Below are 22,192 nucleotides of genomic sequence, written 5' to 3'. Positions count from 1 at the left end.
TCCAGGTGAATGGAAGGTAAGTAAAGTCACCTCGGGGAAACAGATCCAACACACGATAGAGAGACGCAAATAATGAATTCTGGTTTATGCCGTCAGTCAGACTCGGGGCCCTTTCATCGTTATCTGATTGGTGCAAGCTTTTATCCTGAACTCTGTCTGCAGGTGGCACACCAAGTAGTACAAGGTTTACTCTATCACCCCAATTTCTTTTGGCATTGGAATTTGTTGTAGCTACTTATTAATATTTATTGATTATTTATTTGTGCACTTTGTGGGGAAGCTTTAAATATCATTATGCAATTATATAATGACAACAAAATCATTCAATTTAATTTTCCCCTGCGACGAGTGTTAATTTTTAATTAATGACGTGAATTTATGAACATATCCATCATTACTTTAATTTGCTTTAACTTGTGGCAATTTGATATACAGTATCAGATAAAAGAAATTATGTAAAAATGCTTATATATTTTCTCCTTTAGTAGTGTATTGTGTGGCTTTATGAATAATTGCTGCCATCTAGTGGAAGTAGTACCGATTTGTCAAAGAATGAAAATGGTTGATAAAATGGTAAATTGTCAGAATTGCTATTATTATCAATTAAATCCATTTGATTAGACATGGAAAAAAGTGGATAAAGTATGTCATTTTAAGTTCAATGTGAAGGGAAAAGAATTGTTAAGATATTTATACAACGGGGACCTCATTTTGTTTAATATTAGTAATTATGTTTACAGCCTTTTAATTACAGGGTGTCTCAAATATAAACTTTGTAATTACAAATTTTTCAGGTGACTTTGTAACAAATACAGAATTACAATAGCTTGCATTTGTAGTTGAAGTTAAATCGACTATTTTCTTAAGAAATGTCAATGTGTCACATGAACTTTCCCCACCAGGAATGTAATGATTGACTATAGTGAAGATAACATTATAACGCTGATCTGGACTGAAATGTTATCAATCAATTATTTGAGCGATGATTATACATCAGCTTATATAAGGAGAAATTTTGTTGTTTATGTTCGTTTTACTTGAACTATTTTCCCAGTTATCTCATTGACCTACCTAATGTGTGTCATGGACTTTGCACAAGAACTGTAAAAAAAAAAAATGGCACAATCTGTTGGCCCCCAATTCCCCCCCAAGGTTCCGCCCCTGACCATAAATTAAGCCAATGACATTTTTTCTTGAAAAGATGTATAGTCCCACAAGGGTTAACAGTGTTGATGTGTGGCGCAAAATGCATTTTAACAATGGAGTTGACGTCGAAAATACATTTCGTCATCATTTTGGGGTTTTTCCAGACGTCAATAGCTCTCTTCCAACTAACTCGTGTGCCACAATGATGCAATGTTGCGTCATAAGCTTGTGCCACGGTGCCATCCCAGCGTGTCAGCAGAAAAGAATTTAAAAAAAGAAAAGAAAAACAGCCATCATTTGTCGTTTTCCAGTCGAGACTGTCTGATTGGACGTTTTTTTGGGGGGGGGTCGTCTTCACGTAAGTCATCCTATTGCTATACATCGTCCCTGCCATGAGCGCTCTTAGACGGCTTTATTAGAATGTCGTGGTAGTCGATGATAGGAAATGTTTACCAATCCTTCATTGGATCCCACCCTCACGCCCATGCTTCAACCAGATTGGACAAATCCTAGTGGTCAGGTTCATTCACATCATGAGCGCTGATTCTATAAATTACAAGGTGAGGATCCATAAACTAGTTGGTGGAGGACTACCAGAAAAGAGCAATATGGAGAACGGTATGTGGGAGGATAGTGTGTATTTTTTTTTTTTTAAATGTAATAAGAAAAAAAGATCATATCCATTCTTTTGACTGTAGGTTCTATATTATGTATTTTTTTCTGCGTCTGATAGAGGCTTTAGAAGCACTTCTGGAGAGAAAAAAAATGAATTTTAAACTAAAATTTAATTGGAAGTATTTTACCTGAAGGGCATTTGGGTAAACACCTGTCTCGCGTAGTTCTAGTGTCAATCTTTCAAAGTTTTGTATTTTACATGTATTCCATCTGTGAAGATATCCTTAAATTGGACTGAAAATTGAAGTCTTAAGATTTGAAGAAAGTGCATTTTTAACACTGTAACTTTTAACACTGCAGTCCGTAGCACCATGACAGAATTTTGGAAGGAGCACTCAAGAGAAGCCACAGTGCAGGAGATGATGCTGGACTCGCATGCCGTTCAGCTGACTCGACATGAACTGCCTGAGATCATGTCTATGCTGCCCAGTCTGGCCGGATGTCGAATGCTGGAACTGGGGGCCGGCATTGGGTCAGTTCCAAATGTGCCTTGCACTTTTTTAGTCTCGGCAAATCAACTGACCGCGTTCCCAAAACCTTCTCATCCCTAAAATGCATCACTCATACTCTTCATTTAATCCAACAGTCGCTACACCAGTCATCTGTTGAAACAAGCCAGCCACGTAACCGCCGTGGATTTCATGGAGAGCTTCTTGGAGAAGAACAAGCAAGAGAATGGACACCACAAAAACGTGACCTTCCTCCAAGCGGATGTCACCAAGCTAAAATTCCCCCCAAGCAGGTGCATCCAAAGTCACCACCTTTATGTTTTAACATTATCATCATGGTTATTCTCCTGTTTCTCTTCAGCATGGACTTCATCTTCTCCAACTGGCTGCTGATGTATCTCAGTGACCAGGAGCTGATTTTTCTATTAAAGGAAATGTTAAGGTGGTTGCGGCCCGGTGGATCGCTCTTCTTCAGAGAATCGTGCAACTACCGATCGGGTATTAAACGTGAACCCTTTTTAAAGGATGCAATCCATGTATGCTATCTTATTTTGATCATGATGCTTACTTTTAGGTGACTGCAAAAGGGATTTCAACCCGACTTGTTACCGCACGGAAGCCCAGTACAACCACTTGACCACCTCCGTCCAAGTGGAGGACGAAAATGGGCAGTTTGGGTTCGACATTGTTCTCAGGAAGAGGGTCAAAACCTACATTGAGGTAGTATTTTTTTTTTTTTTTTTAATGAATCTTTTGAAAATACATTTTCAGGATGGGATTTTTTTTTTTTTTTGCGCAGATGAAGAAGAATCCTAATCAGATATGCTGGTTGTTAGAGAAGGTTCGGCGCTCTTCAAACTCAAAGGAGACGTTCGGGACTTTTCAGATGTTCCTGGACAACAAACAGTACACTAGGCGTGGGATTCTGCGTTATGAGAAAATGTTCGGGGCGGGTTATGTCAGCACAGGCGGGCCCAACACTACCAAGGTCAGAACCGACAACGTTTATTGAAAATATTCTGTGTTATTTAGCCCACGGAATGCACAAATAAGTGTTATTGTGGACAGATCTATTAAATCAACTGCACATTTTCAAGCCTATAGCCCTAAAAAACAGTTATTCATTTTTTAAAAATCCAAATAATACAAGTTTGATCTGATTTAAACAGCAAAATAAATAATGTACGGTAAAATCCCTTTACTGTAATCTTTTTACTTTAAGGAAGAGTGATGAGTATGTTAATACTTTAGTCCTTTGTTTCTGTTTCATATGTACTGTTAACGGATGTACTTTTTTATATGTATCATATCTTGTGCTGACCCGGCCCATCTGTCAAATTTTTTAAGTCAATATGGCCCCCGGGCCCAAAAGTTTGCCCACCCCTGGACTAGTATGATTTATTAACTGTGCACCAACAGGAATTTGTTGACCTGCTCAATCTGCAACCCGGCCAGAAGGTTCTGGATGTCGGCTGTGGTATCGGTGGAGGAGACTTTTACATGGCAAAGGTCCGAGCCAATCAAAATACACTTTGACTCTTGTTATCGCAATCTGAGTCAAATCTTATTTCTCGACATGTTATAGTTTGCCCTGTTATATTCCAGACATTCGGAGTTGAAGTGCTCGGGATGGATCTTTCGGAGAATATGGTGGATATCGCCATGGAGAGGGCGCTAGCTGAGAGGCTGCCGTCGGTGCGTTGAATGCGTTACATGGGTGGAGTAAAGCATAATAATTAATTAGCATAGAAATCAGGTCCGATTTTTCTTCCACAGGTTGAATTTGAAGTTGCCGATGCCACCAAGAGGACGTTCCCACAGGGTTCTTTTGACGTTATCTACAGTCGAGATACAATCCTTCACATTGCAGACAAACTGGCTCTTTTCAAATGTTTCTATGTAAGTGCTCATTCATTTTCTAGATGACTATTTATGCTCACAAGGTTTACAAGGGGGTGCTGGAGCCAACCCCACCTGACTTAAGACACCCTGAATCGGTGGCCAACCAACTGCAGACTTCTTATTCATTACTCAGGAATGTTCCGGTTATTCACGTTTTGAGTTTTAATTGGGGGATTAACCGACATTCATTTCAACTTCCTTAAACCTTTGGATGCAATTTTGCATTGACTAAACTTTCCATTTAATATCTTTTTTTTTAACTCTTGTTTTTTTGGCTCTGGGGTTGACCTGAAAATGTTGTTTGATTAAATGAAATTAAATCTTGTGCTACAAAGTCTTTGCATGTACCACTATTCAATGGAATACACATATAATTGTTCAAATATTCTCTTGTTGTCTAGTCATGGTTAAAGCCTGGAGGACAACTGCTTATCAGTGACTACTGTTGTGGGGAAAAGCCATGGACCCCCCAGTTTGAGGCTTATGTCGAGCAGCGAGGCTACATACTCTACACTCCATCACAGTATGGAAAGGTAAGTGCACGCCACAGGCGTATTAGCCTATTGATTGGAAAATTACAACACATTAAACTGTTGAAACATCCCCTAGCAGGAGATTTTTAACAAAAAGATTGCCTTCCTTATATTTAAAACTGGAGTTGCAAAGACCACCAATCATAAAAGTTAAAAAAAAGTGTATATTTTGGATTTTGACAACCAAAATGATTGCCCTGGAAGAGATAGACAAGTTAAAGTATACATATTATGTTATCAGTTGTATTAATGTCAATGGAAAATGAAAACGACCATAAATCCATAAACAGAAGCTACCAATGTGGTAGAAGCACAGTGACTGTTTTCCCACTAGATAGAGCCATTGAGCTATTTAACTGCTGTCAACCCACAGTTGTCAGGATTTCTTTACATAAAAAAAGGGGATTTTCTCTTTAATTCGAATAGGGGAAATGTTAGTGGCGACAGAATGGAAATTTGTTCTATTTTCTTATTCTTGTAATAATCTTGTATCTGGGTATTTCATGTATTTTTTTTCTTGTCACATCCCCAAAAAACATGCACGCCAGGCTGATTGGACACCCCAAACAAATTCTCCAAAAGTTGACACAAATTGTAATGTTCTACTTTTTAAAAATGTCATTATTTTCAAAAATATGTCAAATTAGAATTATTCAAGAATTATTCCAGTTCAAACCCCCCAAAAAATGGAAGCATTTCACCTTTTAATCATACTGGGTACTTTTAAAAAAAAAATAATAATAATTGGATTAATAAATCCATTGAGCTCCGTAATTAACACAATTGAAACGTCACATTAATGTTCTTCCATCATTGTAATCTTATCACGATGAAAAACAATATTTTGAACTCTTTCATCATCCTCGACATAGGTTATTAAACAGTACTTTGTCTCTGGAAATAATCCAATTTCTCCATAACTCGCCTCCTAATCGTTACATTTGCGGGTGACCTCAACTCATCACGTTCCCTCCATCCTTCGTCGGATTTTCTAGTTCCTCCAAGACGCCGGCTTCGTCCACGTTAAAGCAAACGATCGCACGGCGCAGTTTATTCAGGTCATTCAAGAAGAGCTGAAGAGAGCAGATCACATCAAAAGTGAATTTATCCAGGTGACCAAACTCTAAACCAATGAACAATATAAACATACTTCCAAGTTTTTTGGGGGCCAGCAAGCATTCTCACGCACTTGTGTCAACACAGGAATTCTCCGAGGAGGACTACGACGCCATTGTGAATGGCTGGGGGGAAAAACTTGAACGTTCCAGGAGTGGGGATCAACGATGGGGGCTCTTTCATGCCAGGAGGGATTGATTGAACCACAGCATTTTTGAATAATTATTCAATAAACAAGTGGGTAGGACTTGTAGGAAGTAAAAAAAAAAAGTCGCTTCCTGTATTTCAATGACACCTATCCAGTCATTTGTTGATGTATGATAGCATTGTGTTCAGTGTTGTTATTTTTGCAGCTGAGAAACTGATTTTTTTAAATCAATTTTTAGGAGATGAATTGTTAATGATATTGCAATTTATGACATGATGAGATACATATCCTAACTTTAACAGAGCATGTTAAGAAGAAAGGCCTTGGGAAAGTACTACAAATTGTAGCTAGATTTATTTCACTAAGATGAACTACACTTGAATTTCTGATAAATTGGCACTCTTTTTTTCTCTGATCGATTCAATAATAATATTAATAAGTACACATTTGACTTTTAGAGCACTTGTTCCTAATAAAGTGCTATTTCCTCGAGCCTCTGTGGTACTTTGAGGAGGGTTGCCAGGTTTGTTTGGTTTTTACTTTCACTTTTCTCTCTTTTTTAGCTCTATCAGTAATGTGGGTTAATTAAATTGAATTCTAAACATACTAAATTACAATAGCCATCAATGTCACACTTCCTGATTCAAGGGTGTCGCAACTTTGGAAATAATTGCACATATACACACAGACACATACACACATACACACAGACACACGTACACACATACACACATACACACATATACACATACACACATACATATACACACATACATATACACATATACACATACATATACACATACACATGCACATACATATACACATAAATATGCACATACATATACCCATACATATACACATATACATGCAGTAATATTCAGTACTTAAAAAATCCTGAACTTGAGAGTGACAGCTACCACTCCCTCACACTAACGCACACCCACCCCCAAAAGACGTTGGTTCCTTTTGAGCTTCTCCTCCCACCCAGCGGATCCCTTTTTAACGGACGCTCGCAGCGTCTATGAGCTAGTTCTGTCTTTGTGCTCCATTACAGGTGCGCGCATTGACCATGAAAGCACCACTTTTGCGTCTCTGCCTACTGCTCTTGGCTTTCCACCGCGCAGAGAGCATCGTGGTGAGAGAACATTTCATTGCCGCCGTGGAAATTGGCTGGGACTACGTCCATGTGGGAGATGCAGACGCAACATCTGACCAAAGGTGAGCTTGGCCTGTTTAATATTTCATGTCTGCTCTAAGTTGATTATTTATTCATTTGACCTCCTAGGCTTCACAAATATATTAAGGCGGTTTATAGGGAATACACCGATGCTTCCTACACTGTCCTCAAACCGAGACCACCATGGACAGGTATGTGGGAACAAACCAGCTGCTATAATAATAATAATGTAACAATAATGCTGATTGTCTTTAATGTTTCCATTTTTGTGTTCTTTTGGATTGTTTCCAAATGAATTCCTTTGGAGTACATGTATATTTATGAGCTTTGATGGAGGTCCTCTCAAATGGAATTGAATGCCTTTTACGGTCATGATAGAAGTGCAATGAGATTTTAAAGGTTGACCATTTTAGCATGGTTGTTATGTTCTGTGCTCGCAGGTATTCAAGGTCCAGTGATTGTGACACAACCTTTTGAAAGGGTTGTTGTACACTTCAAAAACATGGCGTCGCAACCCTACAGCATCAGCCCAGTGGGCATAACGTACTGGAAGCAGTTTGAAGGTAATCTCAAAAAGAAGGACTCTCGTCTTCCAAACATTTTATTCTTACTTTATACCAGTTTTGTGATCCAAAAGTTAACTTTGAATTTCAGAACAAACTAACAGACAAAACCAATGAATGCATTCACGTTGTCTCATCGTCACAAACGTAAAAAAAACCATACTAAGCTTCATTTACAAGGCAAAGGATGGCGTTCGCGACATCCCGCGTTGGTCTCATCGCCAGAAGGTTCATCGCCTCCTCTGAGCGCGTGTCATTTCCTGAAAGCAGCTCATGTCTTCCTGTCACAGGATGAAATCCCACAATGGACTTTATCATGATCTGAAATGTTGTCGCAACCAGCGGCAGGAATGGGAACTCTTGAGCGAGATTGCCAGTTTGTTTTCATTTCTAATCTCCCGCCGTGGCCCGGCACCCCCAGGAGCCGGCTACGAGGACTCCACGGGAGGCAAGGAGAAGGAGGACGACGCCGTCTCTCCCGGAAGATACCACAAGTACGTGTGGGACATCGGGGCCAATGACGGACCCACCATCGACGACCCGGATTGTCTCACCTACTCCTACTCGTCCCAAGTGGACCCCGTCCGAGACCTCAACTCTGGCCTTATTGGTGCCCTTCTCATCTGCCAGTCAAGTCAGTGTGGGGAGCGGGCTTTTGCCTCTCATGTAAAAAAAAAAAACAAAATTCATTTTCTTCTGTCGCTGTCAAGTAATATTCCCAAATAACAGAGATATTAATATGTGATACATCGTTTTTGCATGATTGGAATGAGACAAAATAACATGCTTTTTCACTCAAATATATTGTTTCAGATACGTTTTTGCATAAAAGTTGAATTTTAAGTCTTTTTTCAAACTCGGGTCTGGGAAAAAAAGGGGGTCATCTTATATTCGGGTCAATACAGTAATGTTATTTTCAAATGTTTTGCCCATGTACTTCTAGTCATAACATAAGCATGACATTATTTCTGTCATTTATTTATTTTATGGCCTGTTTTCTAGGTGCGTTCAGTAAAAATGAGCAAAGGAGAAACCCGGCTTTCGTGCTGCTTTTTGCCGTGTTTGACGAGAGCAAGAGCTGGTACGGACATTTGGGAGGGAATAGCAGAGAAGACGTCCAGAGGGGCAACAGGAGGACGGAATATCACACCATCAACGGCTATAGCAACTCCACTTTACCTGGTCGGGCACCACACGGGCAAAATGCACACACACTGTTGTTTGTGTTGTTGACACCCGTGCCAAATCATTGTCTCTGTTCACCCAGGCTTGACCATGTGCAATAAACGGATGATTTGGCACATCATTGGGATCGGCACTGCCCCAGAAATCCACTCCATCCAGTTTCAGGATCACAGTCTAAAGGTGATTTTTTTTTCTTTTGTCCGTTGTGACTGGCTTTGAACTGTTGTTTAGTCCTTGAGTGTGTCACATAGAAATATAGTTGCCTGCAGTATGTTATAATATAGTCACGACAGAAAAAATACGAAAAATACGATAGCCTATGTGATTTAATATACCATATTTTCCAGACTATGACTCACCCATTTTTTCAATGTTGAGCCGGGCCTGCGATTTATACACAAATGCGCCTTATATATTTATTATTTATTTTCTCTCTGACCACCAAGAGCCTGTCACGTTGTTTGTTTAGATGTGGTTATCCCCCAAAAAAACTTATGTTAACAGTTTCCCCATGTTGATTTCCTCCTTAACTATTATTACCTTAACGTGTTTTTATTGGTTTCCGATCAAATAAAAAAAGGCCCACTTAAAAATGCGACTTATACTCCAGTGTGACCTATATATTGATTTTTTTCCATCTTTATTGTATATTCTTCTACTAGTTCATCTTATTGTTGGAAAAATATGGCAGTCTGGTAATATCACGTTCTCAAAGTAAATAAAGAGTATCCGTCTGCTTTCCCAGGTGCTGAACCATCGCAAAATGACTCTGGAGGTGACCCCCATGACCTTTACCACCGCAGAAATGAAGCCAAGCACTGTGGGCCTTTTCCTCATCAGCTGCCAGATAAATGCACACCGCCAGGGTGAGAGGGGACCCCAGTTGGCACGGGTGTCCCACTTTCACACTCACCTGATTCTTCTGGCGTTCGTGTCCAGATGGAATGAGCGCCACATTCCAGGTGAACAAGTGCCCGGGGCCAGACCTCCGTCAAACTCAGGAGGACGACTACGAAGGTTTCAGCACGGACGACTTCAACATTGTGAATTTTGCGCCCATGGGTCCACGAGCGCTGGGGAGATCCGGCAGCGGAAGGAAGCGAATTTGGAAACGTTACATTGCCGCTGAGGAGTTGGTGTGGGACTATGCTCCGAATCTCAATGCTAAAAACAGGTAGCGCGCAAAACAAAGGAAAGGTTGCGGCTAGTATTCGGAGAATGAAGAACTCCATGCAAATGTGGTTCTTTCCAGAGACGAGTCCCAGCACCTTCGTCAACGCAACTACAAGTATAAAAAGGTGGCTTACGTGGAATATAGAGACAAATCTTTCACCCGGAGGAAAAACTCGGTCAGGACACTGACGGGTCCGCTCCTGAAAGGAGAAGTCAACGATCAGTTCCACGTAAGCCCGGAATGAAACGCGGGGGTTCATAAAGAACAATTTGTTTTATTAACAGATAAAACAACTTGAATTCTGCTTTCAGATTACATTCAAAAATATGGCCAGTCATCCTTTTAATATCTACCCGAACTCTCTCACCAAAGTCTATTCGCTGCAGAAATCCGACAATGGTAAGCATCTTTTTTTGTACTTTTTTATAAGCAACATCAGAATAATATGTAATATTTGTATGCAAATCTGGCTTTTTGGCTGAATAAGATGTTTTATCTTTTATTTTGGCGGAAAGAAATTGCCTGCCTCTTCTAAGCTGCAATAGAACAAAGAATGACATCGAATACCATGTTAAAGATATTCACACACTTTATTCATTCTTCTATAGCTGCCACTATCCATAAATTGTATTTAGCAGCATAAACCTGCACACATATATTTGCACGAGTCCTGAATGTGCTTGGAAACCTCTCATGAGCATGTTATCATTTATTAAAAGCCACCTCACATCTTTTTCATTCTCAATCTTCACCCAAAGATTCCGAAAAGGACTTGCGCTCAATGGAGGTGCCCCCAAACGGGACCTTTGTCTACGTTTGGGACATCACCCCCGATGACGGGCCTTTGGGGGATGACCCCCAATGTCTCTCGCAGCTTTACCACAGCACCGTATCCTCAGAGAGGGACCTGGCTTCGGGGCTGGTGGGCACCTTGCTCATCTGCAAGTCTAAAGCCATCGACACTAGAGGAGGCCTGGTGAGTGCAATTGCTTTTTGACAATGAGGGGTTTCTTCTTTTTGCATTTTGCTTCTATATATTCCTTTCACCATGGCAGGTGGCCCCCGATCACGAGTGCAGGCTGATGTTCGCCGTCTTTGACGAGAACAGGAGTTGGTACGCCGATGAGAATATCAAGCAAGAGTGGAACACGTCCCTAAGCACAAATCCCGATTCTTTCGACTCCAATGTCATCTACAGTGAGTTTTCCTCAGCGTTTGACTTTTCCAAGGCGGGATGGTGAAAACAAACGATGGTTTTGGTCTTCTTCATCCAGGTATAAATGGCATCATATACGGAGACGACCAAATCGTGTGTCCTCGAATGTGCAAGAGTGAAATCACTTACTGGCACGTGGCCAACGTGGGTACCCAGAGCGACTTTCTGTCTGTCTACTTCACGGGAAACACTTTTGAATACAACAGCCTGCATCAATCAGTCCTCACCCTCTTTCCTATGATGAGTATGACCATTCCCATGGAAATGGACACACTAGGTAATCACTAACCTGTAGCCTAATACAGTACAGTAATCCCTCGAATATCGCGGCTTCACTACATTTCTTTTTTTTCCTGCAGGGAATATTTTTTGTTAATTATCTTTTTTTGTAAGTTCCTAAAAATGTGAAAATCCACGCTGAAACTCGCAAGCGGAAGCCACTTGCTACTAGAACTCAGCAGTGAAGTTGATTACGGCCATGGCTGGTCTACATTAACCATGATAATCGAGGGATTACTTTTCTCCCCCGTTTTTTGCGGTGTTCTGCAAACAAAACAAAAAAACGCAAAAACGGGATTTTATTGTGAAAAATATTTCCACTGTACTACCCCATTTTTCACGGTGTTCTGCAAAGAATAAAATGGCAAAAACAGGGTTTTACTGTGAAAAATATTTCCGCGGTACTCCCCCGTTTTTCGTGGTGTAACGCAAAAAAAATGAGGTTTTACTGTGAACAATATTTCCTCAGTATTGCCACGTTTTTTTGCGGTTTGCTACAAAAAAAGCAAAACCCTGTTTGTTTTCTGACCTCCTGTTTCTCTCTCAAAGGCGAGTGGGAGATCAGCGCCTACGATGGTAACCTCAGAAGGCGGGGGATGAGCACCAGTTACGTTGTTTGTCCCTGCGGCTTTGGAAACCCATTTGTCGCCCACGAGGAGGACATGGACGGTTTCGCGGGCTGTGTGGGCCTAGTGCCGAAGAGCATGAGACCTGCCAATGTGAAAAATACGGTTTGGGGGTGCAAAAATTATACCAACAGTCACTACGACACAGGTGACAATATTGAGTGGACTGTCAGAGGAACCCAAATGTGTCAGACGAGAAATTTGACCGAAGGGTCTTTGGGTGAAGAAAATGCAACCTCTGAACCCGAGAGCGAAATCCCACTGGATGTTTTGATGGAATTGGATAGGAACGGCGAGTGGATGGTGGACGCCAATGCCACGGAACCCCAAAGAATTGGCAGGCGGAGAAGATGGGCGGAAGGAAGCTGGACGGAAGAAAACTTGACTTCTGGTGATGATGAATTCCAAGGGCAGTTTGGTGAAGGGATCCCGAAAAATGGAACAGGCGTCCAGATGAACGCCGAACAAAAGAACGCCACGCCATTTGAAATCAATGCCACGAGGGAAGAAAGCAACGACATCCTACCCGACAGAAATCCAAGACTGTTGTCGAAGCTTTTAAATGAAAGCAATTCACTGGAAATGGAGAAAGACTTTCGAAAAAGCCTCATTGGAAGTGATTCTGCCAACCAAACGGTGGATTCTCCACGGGTGATTTCTCCACGGGTGGTTTCTCATTCTATGGCAGCAAACAACACAACGGGAATCAGTCTATCCGCAGATTACGACGACTACGGCCTAACGGTAAGGTTGTCTTTCTGGGGGAGGAGGGTCTTGGTGTGAGGGTAATCACTTGATCTTTCATCTTGCTGTTTTTACAGGAGAAAAGCACGGTGGATGGAGGTACCTCGGGCCAAATTCATTTGCGCTCTAGTAAAACAATGTACCGCAAATACTACATCGCAGCAGAGGAGATGGACTGGGACTACGGCGTCAAAAAGGCAACTCATCTTATCAAACCAGGGTAGGCCGGGTTACTTTTCCAATCAACTCGACTTCTTACGTCGTCCAAATTAAGGCAATGTGGCTGGGGTGTCTTCCATTTATGGGAATGTTTTTGTGTCAAAATTGCCATTTTTTTTAGGACGTAAATTATAAATAGAAGGATGTTTTGTTTCATTGGCGTGTGACTAGACATTTTTTCTGAATAAAATGCGACATGGTTTGCTCCCATCTTTCTTGGACTTGGATCTTAGTTTAATCCAGTTTTCCCAAACTGGGTCATTTGCTTAACATTTCATATGAGATAAATCATTGGATCAAGTCATCATGATCAACTTTAGGGAGAAGCGTCGTGGAATGAGGAAGTTCCTGGCAGCCTACAAGAAGGTGGTCTTTCGTGAATACCCCAATGAAGACTTCCTGAAAGCCTCCCCCAGAGGAGAGCTTGAAGAACACCTGGGAATTATGGGACCCTTCATCAAGGCGGAAATCAACGAGCACCTGACTGTGAGTCAAGTGGACTTGGTGGTTAGACTCAACGGAACGATCATGTTTAACTTCTCACCTTCTGGCCCTTCAAGGTGGTGTTCAAGAACAAGGCATCCAGGCCCTACTCCTTCCATCTTCAGGGAGTTTACGATCGGACCGAGGGAGCCGGCATGGCGCAAATCTATGCCCAGCCGGCACCGGTGGGCGTTCCGGGAGAACCTGTCCCACCTGGAGAGGTTCGCACTTATAACTGGAGAATCAGAAATATGCAAGGTCCCACGGATGCAGAGTTCCTGTGCAAAGCTGGAGCCTACTACTCCACTGTGGACAAGGTAGGCGCAGATGTGCTCTAGTAGATGGTGCAATGATGTCAAGTTAGGGAAGGGTACAAAAAATACTTGCATTTGTGTGTTCAATGTTTGGAAATGTGTGCGTTAAATATCAGGAGAAGGACCTTCACTCGGGATTGATTGGTACACTCCTCGTCTGTAAACCTGACACTCTGCCAATGGCGGAGGACTTGGGCGCCAAGATCCAGGATTTCAGCCTTCTCTTCCACACATTTGACGAGACCAAGAGCTGGTATTTGGAGGAGAACCTGAAGAAACATTGCGTCTCTCCCTGTCAGGTCAACCTGGACGACCCCTGGTATAAGATGGGTAATACGTTTTCAGGTGGGGACCGGTTTCGGTGTCGTGTCGTGAAGAACTGACTTTTGCCATTGTTTATAATCAACTTTCTATGTTGTTTCCTTAGCAATAAATGGCTTCGTGGCCGAGACACTTTCTGGTCTGGTCGTTGCAAAGCGCCAACTCGTCCGCTGGCACCTCCTGAATGTGGGAAGTGATGGAGAATACCACGCCGTGCACTTCCATGGTTTGCCTTTTGGCACCCAAATGGGAAAGGAGCACCACACGAGCATCTATAATCTATACCCAGGTATAAATGGTCATAATAAACAGTTTTTCTTGAATACTGCTTTGTTGGCATACTGTCTGGAACTGTTCATTTTAGGCGTCTTTGGGACGATAGAGATGAGCCCCGCCACGGTTGGCACGTGGCTGGTCGAGTGCACCGTCGGGGACTACCAGCTGGCTGGAATGAGAGCTAAGGTGTTGGTCTATGATCCAGGTGGGAGCTTTCAAAACACACCAGTATGGGCGTATCTATCTTTCCCACTTAAAAGATTATTTCACGATATATAAAACACTTAAAATTAACCTGGCCAATGGCTGAAAATGGTCTACATGGCCATGAACTATGTGTAAAGTACCGCACTAGACAAACAAATGCGTAAGTCACACTGGAGTATAAGTCGCACTGGAGTATAAGTCGCACGAGGGAAAGAAACCACATTGAAATTGAAAAAAATATATATATAGTTTGCACCTTAGGATAGGGTTGCATTTTTGGGGGACAACTTTTTTAATTTAATTTATCATACAGCAAGAACAAACACGTAAAGTATAATAGTCAAATTGAGAACAACATCGTTTTTTACATAACTACAACCTAGAAATCACAACATTACAAGCTGTTAGTGGGCAGTGTGAAGAAATATAAAAGTGGTAAGTCGCACTTGAGCATAAGTCCCAGTCAAATTATGAAAAGGGTGTGACTAATAGTCCGACAAATACGGTATTTAAAAAAATATCCTATCCTATTCTTTGATTTGATTGAATTGTTTTCACGCAGATTGCGCTATGCCTCTGGGAATGAGATCTGGAAACATTAAAAACTTCCAAATCACGGCTTCAGATCACATAGGTAAAACATTGTGATTCCATTTACGGTTTGTGTATATTTCATCCAAAGTATTTGCCTCATATTATGCATAGAAATGGTCCTAAATTGGATGTTTTTACGTGTTGTGCCCAGGTTCTTGGGAGCCCCATCTGGCCAGGCTGCACCAATCTGGTTATATCAATGCTTGGAAGGGTACTAACTATTCTTCTTGGATACAGGTTGAAAATGATTGACACCGTGATCTTATATCCTCCAACTGTTGGCTTACCTTATTTTTCAAATGCATTATTGACTTGTTTATCATCAGGTGGACTTGCAAAAGCCGACCCTGCTCCACGGCATTCAGACGCAGGGTGTGAGTAGCAACCTGAAGGCCAACTACATCTCTCTTTTCAGCATTTCCTACAGCCTGGACAAGACCACATGGATCACCTACCAGGGAAACTACACATCTCAGCCCAATGTGTGAAATCCAAAACACCGTTTTTCTTTCTTTAACCCTATTTTTCTCCCCAAAAAACGTATATCTGACCGTTTTTGCCTCTCTGTTTGAACCCTATAGAGGTTTCACGGGAACATGGACAACTCCAAGGTGAAGGATAACCACTTCTCCCCTCCGTTTGTGGCTCGTTACATCCGGGTTCACCCTGAAAGCTTCATGCTGAGTCCCGCACTGCGAATGGAACTCCTGGGCTGTGATCTCAACAGTTCGGTTTAACTTTTACAATAAGTTACCACGCCTTGACGTTTTCCAGTTGAATTTCTTGTGTGACCATGCACTGACCTCAAAACTGAACAGGTTGCTCAAATCCGCTGGGAATGAGAAGTGGATTTATCAGGAACATCTCTGCCTCCTCACATCGTTCGTCCTTTCTGCGCGAATGGAGCCCCACCCTGGCCCGCCTCCATCAGGAGGGAAGAACCAATGCCTGGATCCCTAAGGTAAACACATGAATGGACAACATGAGAACATTCATTCATTTTCTGACACCCTCACAAGGGTTGCGGGGGTTGCCGGAGCCTATCTCAGCCGATTTCAGGCACAAAGACCCCCAATTGGCGGCCAGCCAATCACAGGGCAAAATACAACCATTCGTGCTCACAATCATACATAAGGGCAATTTAGAGTGTCCAATCAGCCTACCGTGCATGTTTTTGGAATGTGGGCGGAAACCGGAGTACCTGGAGAAAACCCACGCAGGTGAGAACATGCAAACATGTTATTCCTTATTCAAATAACGTTGCAGTTTGTCTTTGTAGATATTGTCACTTGTTCATTCATTATTCATAGCAGTACGGTATTATTATTAGTAGTAGTAGTAGGAGTAGTAGTAGTAGTAGTAGGAGTAGTAGTAGTAGTAGTAGTAGGAGTAGTAGGAGTAGTAGGAGTAGTAGGAGTAGTAGGAGTAGTAGGAGTAGTAGTAGTAGGAGTAGTAGGAGTAGTAGGAGGAGTAGGAGGAGTAGGAGTAGTAGGAGTAGGAGTAGTAGTAGTAGTGGTAGTAGTAGTAGTGGTAGTAGTAGTAGTAGTAGTAGTAGTAGTAGTAGTAGTAGTAGTAGTAGTAGTAGTAGTAGTAGTAGTAGTAGTAGTGGTAGTAGTAGTAGTAGTAGTAGTAGTGGTAGTAGTAGTAGTAGTATTGATATTGGTATTGGTATTGGCATTGGTATTATTACAAGCTGATGTTGTTGTTGGTTTGTACTCTTTTATTATTTTTGGTTTTTAATCTAATACTGTTATTCTCGAACAGATCAGAGACACAGCAGTCCTTCATTTTTTTTTTTTTTGTCCTGGGGCTGATTAATTGGATTGATAATAGAAATTATTATCCCCCTGTTATTTTTGGATCGATCACAAGGACATCGAGTAGATATATTCGGGTCGTGTAAAGAGATAAATCATTGGAAATCATTGGAGCCCAATGTTTTTTTTTTTACTCTCATAAATACTCTTTGGCAACATTTCCAGGAGAACAACCTTCAACAGTGGCTTCAAGTGGACCTGGTCAAAGTCAAGCGCATCACAGGTGTCATTACCCAAGGAGCCAGATATTTCCGGACACCCATGATGCTCACTAAGTTCTCAGTGAGTGTCAGCATGGATGAACGCACTTGGAACAGAGTCTTAATGAAGGACTCGCAAAGTGAAATGGTACGACACAACAACACACAACATGTCATCATAATAATAAAGGCGCCTGTTCCATTTCTAGGTCAAAATAGTAGACTTTAGTACTTACTTTTTTTCCCATGACTCTCAGATAAATTCCTTTTTTAGCCTAACAACCTTTTTTTGTCAATTAACAATATTTCTAAAGTACACATTTTGCCTATATTGGATCTTATGGGACTATTGAAGAGTGTCCAGTATGAAAGACTGATCCCATTGGATTCCCCTTTAGATTTTTGCAGCTAACAAGGAGCCCGATGAGGAAGCCTACAGTGTTTTTGAGCCAGCTCTCTTTGGCCGCTTCCTTCGCATTCACCCTCGCCAATGGACCAATGACATCGCGCTACGCCTGGAGGTGCTGGGCTGCGACACATGGGAGGATCGCCTCGACCAATGACGCAAAGCGCTTTTAAAGCGGCCCGTAAACGCGCCAACTTTTTTTATCGCTGGTATTTGAGCTCACGGTTCATGACACGTTGCTTTTATTTCCCTAATGGATAATTTCAGATATAAATCTGTCAGTTCAAGAAGAATTATTTGCTCCTGTTTAGGTTTGTATTCTATTACACCAAAAGGTGACATTTTGATGGGGTGTCACACTTGCATTAATACAGAAAATGATCAATAGATTGACATTAGTACATCGAGTTCATCATTATTGAGTATACACAATCAAAAAAATACCACTGATTAAATAGTTTGTGCATTTATGGCCTGTTTGTATCGCACATTATCTCCGCGCTAAGCTCTTAAGTTATTGGATCTGTTCTTCATAGGAAAGTGTATCAGAAAAGTTGTCATAATGGAGAGAAAAGTATCAAAAAATTGCCAACATCTTCAGAATGGATGCTAGTGTAAATATTTCAAAGAAAGATGGGCGTGTCATGTTTGAATGTTTGTTATATATTGTTACAAAAGTATGCATTTCTGCTTTCACAAATTTCATATAAATAATGAATCTTGAATGGATAGACTTATTTTCATTGCAAACTTCTCATTTTCTTAACTGCTTTATCCTAACCAGGATCACATGGGGTGCTGGAGTCTATCCCAGCTGACTTCAGGCCAGAGGTGGGGGATACCCTGAATTGGTGACTAGCCAATCATAGGGCACAATGAGACTTGTATTTGGAATGTGGGAGGAAACCAGAGTACCCAGAGAAATACGCAAACTCCCTGGCCTGGATTCGAACCCAGGTCTCCCATTATGAGGCCGGCACACTAACCACTCATCCAAAGGGACAACTTGAGTTTGGACATGACCCACAATTTAAGAACACAAACATACAAATATCAAAACTGAGTTTCTCTGTCTATTTATTTAGATAAATAGATAGCTAATTCACACAAAATACAAAGTCATCTTGTCAATTATTCCACAACACTAGAATTGCACTTAACGCACTTCACTGCATCTCAATGACATCCTTTCCTAATTTTAGTGTCTTTCTAGTTAACGCAAAGGCAGACTTTTCTTTCAAAAAGCTCTATTCTTTGAAAATTGTGCACGGAGGCCAAATGAGGATCATTGTCATTTTCATTCAAATTAAATCTCCTCACGTCAGGAATGCTTTGTTCCTCCTCGTTATCTTTGCTGTTTCGTCACTCTTTTGCGTCTGTTGTCCTTCGTGTTCCAGATCTGTTATTTTGGCTTATCCTATTCAAACCAGACTGTCCAGGACACACAATGAACAAGCGTGCTCCCACGTAAAGCAAAATGGTGTTGCGTGAAAACATGATCAGAATGTTTGTTGCTCTAAATTGTCTTTATCTTCTTATTATCCGCTGAGAAAGTTTCCTGGCTTGAGAAAGCGACAGCGGACAGGATGTTGGCAGCACTACGTCACGTGGAGCTGATAGGATTCGCAAAACAGGAACACCTGTTTTTTTAACACCGATGGATTACGTTTGGATGGGATTATTTGGAGGTCATTGGCTTCATGATAAGGTCACAATCACCTTGCTAATGTTAAGGGGGGGAGAAAGCAGTGTACAAAGGGTTTGTTTATGTTTCCTAAGGAATGTGTTGAGCACCATATGAAAAGATACTTTTTTAAAAAGCACCTGCCCTTTTTTTGGTTGAAAATGAACGTGGTAATATCGTGGGATGTTTCCGACTGCAGCAATTTCCCTATGAATGTAATTTGTGACTTCTAACTAATCTTTCTCAAAGTGTTTGCTGGAAAGTGCATCTGCGATTTGGTCAACTTCCGCTCTCATAACCTTGCGGCCTCCTTACAAAATTTCCTGTGGTACGCGCCCTGGCTTTTTAGAGATATCCAATGGAGCTACTTTGATTTAGAACTCTTATAAAAATATAAATAGGAATCGCTTATTTATTAGTCATTGAAAATCTCTCATCGTCATATTGATTAAAACATCGGCCTTAGCTTATTATGATTTATTTTGCTGTACCAGATCACATATTTGCAGTTTTAAATCATATTGTTGTCAATGAGGTAGGTTCCAGCACCCCCCGTAACCCTTGTCAGGATAAACAGTTGGGAAAATGAATAATTGTATGTTTAGTGTGTTGTGGGGATTTGCTACGTGATGTTGCAGACAGGATATATATTGAAACTATATGGGTGTTTAATTACATTGCTTTGAATTATTGGGTTTTAAATGTTTTTATATTAAAGTTTGTAGAAACTGTAGATTGAACCTTGTATTGAGGTGGCACCACTGAAGTGTGGGAAGGAGCCCCTCTACTGGACAATTACTGTCTTACCGTTTGAAAAATAATTCTGAAGTTTTTTTTTAAAAAAATAAAAAGACTATGTATAGTAAGGCTTTGTCTTTTTTTTTAAAAAATGACCATGAATAGTGAGTTTTTTTTCCTTGAAACAAATGACCATGTATAGTAAGGTTTTTTTAATTACCATGAATAGTACTTTTTTTAAAATTACCATGTATAGTAGGCTTTACAGAAAATGATATGAGACACGTGTACTGTTTTATAGGATCAAGACCACAAAAATGACGACCATCGACGTCATCAAAACAGACCATCTTTTCCACTTTCAATACGGCGGAAAGATATGGGCGTGGCAAACCGGGTGTGTAAATTAGGCACATGCGCACTACCTCGTCTTGCCATTTCCATGCTGATGGACGTCGGGCACGCCGACAAGGTAAATTGTTTGAGCAATTTACTGACCTAAGTGCGTTTTTATTACGCTACCGGCAGATTTTTTTAGGAATCAATTGAGCTAAAACGCCAACGAATCTATTAGTTTAATGCCAGGTTGACCACACCGTCGACAATTCAAGTTTGGGCTCCTTATCCCCACCGACAAGCTACAAGCTATCTTAGCATTAGCGTCTCGACAACGCTTTTCATTTGACCATGTCAAGCGTCGTCTTGATGTTAATACTAAGAGATCTAATCATTTTTCTCCATTGTCGCGTCGTGTAGAAAGACGTTTGCTGGGTAAACGCTCACTCAATAATGACAACCAGAGGCACGACTTGGTTTAGTGTGTGTTGTCTTTACTGATAGTTTTTACTGCAAGTGTTAAATCATTTGAATCCAAAATTGTTTAGCCATTTTTCTCCTAGCTGTTAACTTCAGTCTGTATATTTAATCACCTTGTCTGAGAAAGAGAAATTAGCACGGAGCACTCACTAACTTATTTTCGTTCTTTATCGTGATCATTTATTGTAAGATTTCTCTTTTGTGTAATAATTGTTTGTCAACTCCCAAATAGCTTGGTTAAATCAAGATGCAGCTCTTCCTGTGTGCCCCAGGACACTCAAACCCTTGAGGAGACTGGACCACATCAAGGTAAAACTAATCCCGGCTGTTTATTCTTCAGTCTCTATATATGACAACTTTTGCTTTTTTGCACACATCAGGTCCATGCCTAGACTCTGGGTGATCTTCCTCGCAGGTTGCACATTTGAAGATGATGCATCATCTCTGAACTCTGCTGGCAGTCTTCTGAGGTTAATTTATTGTAGAATATGTAAGTCAAAACATTCTATTCTCAGATTTTTTTATTGACTAACCCCCCATCTTATTTTATATGCAGATCCAGGTGATCTTCCTCGCAGGTTGCACACTTGGAAGATGATTCATCGTCTCTAAACTCTGCTTGCAGTCTTCTGATGATAATTTATTGTAGAATATGTAAGTCAAAACATTCTATTCTCATTTTTTTATTGACTAACCCCTCTTATTTTATATGCAGATCCAGGTGATCTTCCTCACAGGTTGCACACTTGAAGATGATGCATCGTCTCTAAACTCTGCTTGCAGTCTTCTGATGATAATTTATTGTAGAATATGTAAGTCAAAACATTCTATTCTCACATTATTTTTGACTAATCCCCCCTTTTATCTTATGCAGATCTTCCCAGGTTGCACACTTGATGGTGCATCATTTCTGAACTCTACTGGCAGTCTTCTAAAAGGTAAGTTTATTGTAGAATATCTAAGTCAAACCTTTTTTTTTATTGACTAAATTTGCAAATTTCTAACATCTCCCTCTTTTTTATAGATCAAGTTCCAATTCCAAAGGTGAGGAGGATTTCATCTTTTTTCTTCAACCAGTCATTTTAATAAAAGAGATTTGAGTGTCATTTAATTTTGTCAAAACACTTGGAGAAAAAAGACCCCAAGACCCTTAATGGTCTTTTTTTTCCTTTTTTTATTGG

The 22,192-nt window shown here is 40.9% G+C and overlaps 2 protein-coding genes and 1 long non-coding RNA gene across 4 annotated transcripts; all 3 read left to right on the top strand.

The window, feature by feature from the left end:
- Positions 1–1,578: 1,578 nt before the first annotated feature.
- On the top strand, positions 1,579–6,461 carry pmt (phosphoethanolamine methyltransferase). The gene is made up of 12 exons (XM_077733620.1): positions 1,579–1,764; positions 2,122–2,293; positions 2,408–2,563; positions 2,632–2,768; positions 2,845–2,990; positions 3,070–3,258; positions 3,690–3,779; positions 3,876–3,965; positions 4,047–4,169; positions 4,574–4,705; positions 5,701–5,817; positions 5,909–6,461. The coding sequence occupies exons 1-12, from the start codon at positions 1,680–1,682 to the stop codon at positions 6,017–6,019; spliced, it is 1,548 nt and encodes a 515-aa protein (XP_077589746.1). The 5' UTR covers positions 1,579–1,679; the 3' UTR covers positions 6,020–6,461.
- Positions 6,462–6,939: 478 nt separating this feature from the next.
- f8 (coagulation factor VIII, procoagulant component) lies at positions 6,940–18,502 on the top strand. Its single transcript, XM_077732938.1, has 27 exons — positions 6,940–7,190; positions 7,258–7,340; positions 7,590–7,712; positions 8,134–8,346; positions 8,715–8,894; positions 8,980–9,077; positions 9,643–9,763; positions 9,837–10,071; positions 10,150–10,300; positions 10,383–10,470; positions 10,830–11,047; positions 11,127–11,268; positions 11,346–11,564; positions 12,116–12,936; positions 13,014–13,156; positions 13,476–13,641; positions 13,716–13,955; positions 14,069–14,297; positions 14,380–14,562; positions 14,638–14,754; positions 15,319–15,390; positions 15,502–15,587; positions 15,677–15,832; positions 15,932–16,076; positions 16,169–16,311; positions 17,333–17,515; positions 17,766–18,502. Exons 1-27 carry the CDS (start codon positions 7,042–7,044, stop codon positions 17,928–17,930), a joined length of 4,869 nt encoding a protein of 1,622 aa, XP_077589064.1. The 5' UTR covers positions 6,940–7,041; the 3' UTR covers positions 17,931–18,502.
- A 1,905-nt stretch (positions 18,503–20,407) lies between these two features.
- LOC144207455 (uncharacterized) lies at positions 20,408–22,192 on the top strand. 2 transcript variants are annotated; one of them, XR_013328668.1, is made up of 7 exons: positions 20,408–20,667; positions 21,244–21,320; positions 21,392–21,481; positions 21,568–21,665; positions 21,727–21,823; positions 21,886–21,949; positions 22,036–22,192. It is a non-coding gene; the product is annotated as an uncharacterized LOC144207455 (long non-coding RNA). The 2 variants fall into 2 exon arrangements; XR_013328667.1 differs by having other exon boundaries at positions 20,412–20,667; positions 21,392–21,501.

The sequence above is a fragment of the Stigmatopora nigra genome, chromosome 14 (genome assembly GCF_051989575.1).
Source record: "Stigmatopora nigra isolate UIUO_SnigA chromosome 14, RoL_Snig_1.1, whole genome shotgun sequence".
Lineage (NCBI taxonomy): Eukaryota > Metazoa > Chordata > Actinopteri > Syngnathiformes > Syngnathidae > Stigmatopora > Stigmatopora nigra.
This window is presented reverse-complemented; position numbering and strand designations above follow the sequence as displayed.

Bases quoted from the DNA above. Each gene is read 5' to 3' on its own strand.
- f8 (XM_077732938.1), top strand. From the start codon at position 7,042: ATGAAAGCACCACTTTTGCGTCTCTGCCTACTGCTCTTGGCTTTCCAC. The intron at 12,937-13,013 runs GTAAGGTTGTCT...CTGTTTTTACAG, and splicing joins ACGACGACTACGGCCTAACG to GAGAAAAGCACGGTGGATGG. The intron at 15,833-15,931 runs GTGTGAAATCCA...TGAACCCTATAG, and splicing joins ACTACACATCTCAGCCCAAT to AGGTTTCACGGGAACATGGA.
- pmt (XM_077733620.1), top strand. From the start codon at position 1,680: ATGAGCGCTGATTCTATAAATTACAAGGTGAGGATCCATAAACTAGTT. The intron at 3,780-3,875 runs GTCCGAGCCAAT...GTTATATTCCAG, and splicing joins GAGACTTTTACATGGCAAAG to ACATTCGGAGTTGAAGTGCT. The intron at 5,818-5,908 runs GTGACCAAACTC...GTGTCAACACAG, and splicing joins TCAAAAGTGAATTTATCCAG to GAATTCTCCGAGGAGGACTA.